The sequence below is a fragment of the Camellia sinensis genome, chromosome 6, assembly GCF_055761805.1.
Source record: "Camellia sinensis isolate YWXY chromosome 6, ASM5576180v1, whole genome shotgun sequence".
NCBI lineage: Eukaryota > Viridiplantae > Streptophyta > Magnoliopsida > Ericales > Theaceae > Camellia > Camellia sinensis.
Genome location: NC_138966.1, coordinates 122008589 through 122014069, shown reverse-complemented (window position 1 = coordinate 122014069; position 5481 = coordinate 122008589). Strand labels below are relative to the sequence as shown.

At 30.2% G+C, this 5481-nt stretch overlaps 1 protein-coding gene across 1 annotated transcript; it reads left to right on the top strand.

Annotated features, from left to right (window-relative positions):
* The first annotated feature begins 1726 nt into the window (after nucleotides 1-1726).
* LOC114280199 (agamous-like MADS-box protein MADS9) lies at nucleotides 1727-4984 on the top strand. The gene is made up of 7 exons (XM_028222536.2): nucleotides 1727-2072; nucleotides 2364-2430; nucleotides 3031-3092; nucleotides 3713-3812; nucleotides 3929-3958; nucleotides 4064-4108; nucleotides 4693-4984. Exons 1-7 carry the CDS (start codon nucleotides 1885-1887, stop codon nucleotides 4825-4827), a joined length of 627 nt encoding a protein of 208 aa, XP_028078337.1. The 5' UTR covers nucleotides 1727-1884; the 3' UTR covers nucleotides 4828-4984.
* Nucleotides 4985-5481: the final 497 nt, after the last annotated feature.

Genomic DNA, 5481 nt, shown 5'->3' with positions numbered 1-5481 from the left:
AAAGTAGAGAGGAGATATTGATTGATGTGACCTAAAAATAATAAAAAGATGAAATAAGTGCACTTTTTTAGTTTAGCCAAACTTGACCCAAGTTACTTTTGAATTTGACTAAAGCCTAGACCCAAACAAAATGGACTCACGTCCCGACCTCTCCTAAGATGGTGTTTGCGAAGTTGGCTATTAGCTAAAAAAGTCACATTTTTTTTTTGAATTTTATTATTTTTAATGACTTTTTTTTTAAAAAAATTATGTCATAATTTTTTATTTTTTCGATCTGTCTTGTGTAGACAAACATAAAAATTCAAAAAAAAAAAAAAATACAATTTTTTACTTAATTTTTTTTGTCTTTTTTAGACTTTTGCTGGAATTTTTTTTTATTTTTTTAATTGTTCAGTTCGTCAAGCGGAATCTAAAGTTTTTTGAAAATGTTTAAAAAAAGTTCATTAAAAACGAAAATAGAACCCCCCAAAAAAAAAAAAAAAAAAAAAAACACAAATAAGTAAACCTCAAACACCCTCTTAGAATCATAATTTTATTTTTTAATTCTTAAAAAAACAGCTATGCAAAATCAAATATTTAAAGAAAATTTAGTATTATTAAGATATGTTTTAAATATTAGTGGTTGTTTGAGATATGCTATATAAGTACACTTTTTGAATTTTTGGCTTTAGAGAAAAAAAAATATGTATGTTTGGGATACTTTTTGACTTTTTACAAAAAAATATGTAATAAAATATTGTAGTAAAATTAAAATGACCATTATACCCTTGTTGCCTTTTTGACTTTTAACTTTTTGACTTTTGGATAGTTGAATTCAAAGGACAAAATAATAATTTTGCCCTCTAAACTTCCCTCACAAGCTTTCCCAAAATAATATGGACTTTCAAATTTTTGAATAACTTTTTGACTTTTTAATTTTTATAAGTTATCCCAAATGTGACAAAACATAAATCAGTATTTTTTTAATCACTTGTTAGAAGGGAAACGAATTACTCCCAATGCCAACCCGCAAAAGGAAAAGGGAATCACTCCCAACACCCCACATATGGTGCTCGAGCGAACCATAACATCTACTTTGGGGTTGGAGATCATACCATTGCGAAGAGTAAGGATCTTCTAGAGTATTTTTTCTCTAAAGTTTCCTAGAGTGGTGTGTTGTATGGTTGAGATTTAATGACAAGTCACATCAATTTTTTAGCATTAAATCTTACCCATACAACAAACCACTTTAGGAAACTTTAGGAAAAAAAAACTCTAAAGGATCCTTGGTGCATTGGCGAAATAAGACCATGAGTAAAATTAGCATCAATTAAATTGTGTTTTTATACAATATAAAAGACTTGAAATCAAAATCATCGGTTTGGCAAAAAAAAGTTCTTATCACTTGAGTAAGTTTACATTTTTCTATAATTATTCTTATGCTATTACTTTTTCTTTTTTTTTTTTTCCGAATTGCATACTAGTATATATAAATTTATTGTTGTAAGTGGTAAGTATGTGTATATGGATGTATACATGGTGAGAGGGAGAGAAAACCCGAAGGTTAAGAAGGGTGCAACAAAGGGTTAAGAAGGTGTAACAAACTTGTAAGCAAAGTTAAATCAAACAACAGAAGATATTAGCAGCCTATAGGCTTTGGCTTTGTCAAGTGCCTTTATTCAAACCAACCATACTGGGACTCTTCGAAAGTTTCTTGTCTTCAACCCTTTAATGGAAAATGCACTTCCCACACCCTCCCATTACTCTCTCTCTCTCTCTCTCTCTCTCTCTCTCTCTCTCTTCTCAACCATTTATTTATGTTCTTATCTTTCTCTCTTCTGTCATGTTCACATTCTGCAACCAAAGAAGAAGAAGAAGAAAAAGAAGAGAGAAAAAGAGTGAGAGATGGGGAGAGGAAAGATAGAGATAAAGAGGATAGAGAACACAAGCAACAGGCAAGTGACTTACTCAAAGAGGAGAAATGGGATCTTGAAGAAAGCTAAGGAGATCACTGTTCTATGTGATGCTAAGGTCTCTCTTGTTGTCTTTGGCAGTTCTGGCAAGATGCATGAGTTCTGTAGCCCTTCCACTACGTATGTATCATTCTCTCTCTCTCTTTTTTTTCTTTTTTTTTTAATTATTATTTCTGTAGGGTTTCTTTGTTTTGAAGTTTTTATCTCTTTCTTGATGGCTTTTCTTTTTGTGTTTTTTTTTTTTCCATGGTAGGTTCTCTTTTTCTTGATGGTTTGTTTTTTGTGTTTTTTTAAAAATATTTTATATATATTTTTAAAAAAATTTCATGGTGAAGGTTCTTTTCTCTTTCTTGATGGCTTAGTTTTTTTGTGGGTTTTTTATTTTATTTTATTTTATTTTTCATGGTGAAGGTTGGTTGACATCTTGGAGAAGTATCACCAACAGTCTGGGAAGAGGTTGTGGGATGCCAAGCATGAGGTATTTTTGATTCTGTCCCTCTTTTGATATACACACACACACACACACATATATTTATTTCTTGCAACCCTTTTGTCTAATATTTTGCCTTAAAAGCATCTCATGTTCTTGGCTTGTCTCTGAGGAAAATGACATGGTTTTATGCTAAAAATATGAATTTTATGAACAGATCTACAAATGGGATGACTTCCTTCTCTGAGTTCTCTCTATTTCTCTCACCTCTTCAGTAATTTTTTATTTATTTATAATGGTGAAAAGACACTAAAATCTATATGATTAGATGTTACATCCATGGACAGATCTGGTAATATAATGTTATTCTCTCTCTTCTCTTTCCTTTCAAAAACCAAGTACCCAAGAAAATATTTCCTTGAATAGAATCTATCAATGAATTCTCTCTTTTACCTGGTTTTTTTGTTGTAATATGTGGATCTTCGATTAAAACCACATAAACAAGCATGGATTATATGTTCTATTGGTTGATTTGCCTATTTATTGCATCTATCTCTTATTAGATCTGTATCATTTACTTGCTTGTGATGATAAATTTTCTGTTGGGTGTTTGTAACAAATGAAAAAACAAAAAATAAAAACTCACAGAATCTCAGCAATGAATTGGATAGAATCAAGAAAGAAAATGACAGCTTGCAGATTGAGCTCAGGTAACAAGCACATATATTGTTGAATTTTTTTGTTAAGCACAAGTTGCTTTTTTTTTTTTTTGATCTGCCAAAAAGAGAATTTATTGATGATTAAAGTATACAAAATCTGACTATCTAAAAAAAAAAAAAAATCACATACAAAATCTCAAGTTTGCTTTAAAACAATATTTTCAAATCCAAACAGTTTTAAATTTATTTCTCAAACTCAAGTTGTTACATGACTTCAGGGTCAAAATCTACTTTCAAAAAATTGAAAGGAAGAAAAAGTTTCTAATATTTTGTTTCTAACAAAATATAAACATTGGAATCTCTTATATCAAAAACTCAGAACAACCAGAAAGATAGTGATAGATCAAAAGCAAACTGGCCGATTCGAATGGCTTGGCTCCAGGCTTTTTCATATAGGCTTCTAAGTATTTACAAACGAAACTGTGTTTTGAAAACACAATTTCAACTGATTTATTGTAAAAAAATTTGAAGTTGTGTTTACTAAATTCATTTTGAAAACATTACTTCATCAAACAATCTGAGTTTGAGAAATAAGTTAATACTGCTTGGGTTTGAAAATTTGTTTTGAAACAATCTTATTTTTACAATCTCATTTTAAGTGAATGTTTCAGGCACTTGAAAGGAGAAGACATAACATCTTTGCAGCCCAGAGATCTCATGGCCATAGAGAACACCCTCGAAACTGGGCTTGAAAGTGTTCGCTACAAACAGGTAATTAAAGTAAAATTTTAAGCTCTATCGGTTGATTAAATCTAACTTATATGACGAGGTAGTGCCAAAAGACTAATACATTATCTTTAATATTTTTTTCCTTGTTTCTGTTGCAGTCGGAGATTCACAGGATGATGAAGAAAAATGTATGTAGTAGAGATGAAACAAGCATACCTTAAATGATTACATTTCGATCTCTTTATTATATAGTTGTAGTTGGATGCATATTCTAACATATTGTCAATGATCAGGGAAAGATGCTGGAGGAGGATAACAAGCAGCTCAATCTGATACTGGTATGCTCATCATCCTACTCACTCATACAAATCTCTATTTTCATGTTAAATTGTAAATTTTCATGTGGAAGATTTCTGTTTTTGTCTTCTATCAACACACACCCATACAGAGTTGGTTTGAGAATTGATTTTTGAGTTTTTTTTTTTTAATATTTTTTACAAAAGATGTACAAAAAGAAAATAGAGAGGTGAGTTTTTACTTTTTTTTTTTTTTTTTTTTGTAATGACGTTTTGACTAAAATATCTCATCCCCAAATATGAATACTCATTCCATTTTAATTTATTTTTAAATAACTTCTGAACTCCAAAATCGAATAGTAGTTTTTGAATACTCATTCCATTTTTTTAAAAAAATAACTTCTGAACTCCAAAATCAAAAGGCAAATAGTTTTTGTAAAGGTACTTTTTCTATTCATTAGTTTTTGGTGAATTAATATGAAATTAATTCAACAAACTTTTGATTATCATTGACATAACCAGAGTTTGCTTTTCCTGTGAAAATCAACAAGTATATATTTGCACTAAAAAATTCTTGTTATGCTTTTCTTTTCTTTCATTTTCTTATCTTGTTCTTGTCACCACAGCATCAGCAAGAGATGGAGAGGGAAAGTAGAGAATTGGAGAATGGATATCATCGTCAAGTGAATGACTACCAGCCCCAGATGCCTTTCACCTTCCGGGTGCAGCCGATCCAGCCAAATTTGCATGAGAGAATTTAGGATTTTCTGGCATTTGAACTCTCTAGAGCTTGGTTTGTTGAACCTAAACTTTCTAGTTTGACATGTTTTGTGTGGGAGAGAAGCCTTAAATCTCCTTAAAACAAGTAGTAGTGAAACTAGTAATAAATAAATTAAAACTTGGTTGGTGCTACAATTATAGAATGGCAATGCTCATGGGATCACCTACCTTCATGGTTTAGTTTTAGTATGTGGTATCTTATGGAATACTAGGCTACAAATTAGGATTTTAGATGTGTCGAGTTGAGTGATCCGCTATTTAAGTTTGGTTTAAAAATTTAACAAGTTTTAAAATGTGTTTAAGTTTGACTTATTTGCATAGAGTTAGTTTGGAAATAGGCTATTTTAATAATTTTTTTGACTAAAATATAAAGTGAAAAAAATTAGTATGTTTAAAATGATTTTTTAACTTTTTATAAAAAAAAAAGAAAGAAAATAAAATTTTTGACTTTTTGTATAGTACTTTATCTTTTTTTAAGCTTTTTTTTTCAGCAATGATTCAGACCACTAATTTTGGTGCTCTAATAAAACACTAATAACATAGCAATGAACAAAAAAAATAAAATAAAAACAAACCAAGACCAAAACATCACATCACTGTGGGTGGAACTGTGGGTGGAACCCACTACCAACTCA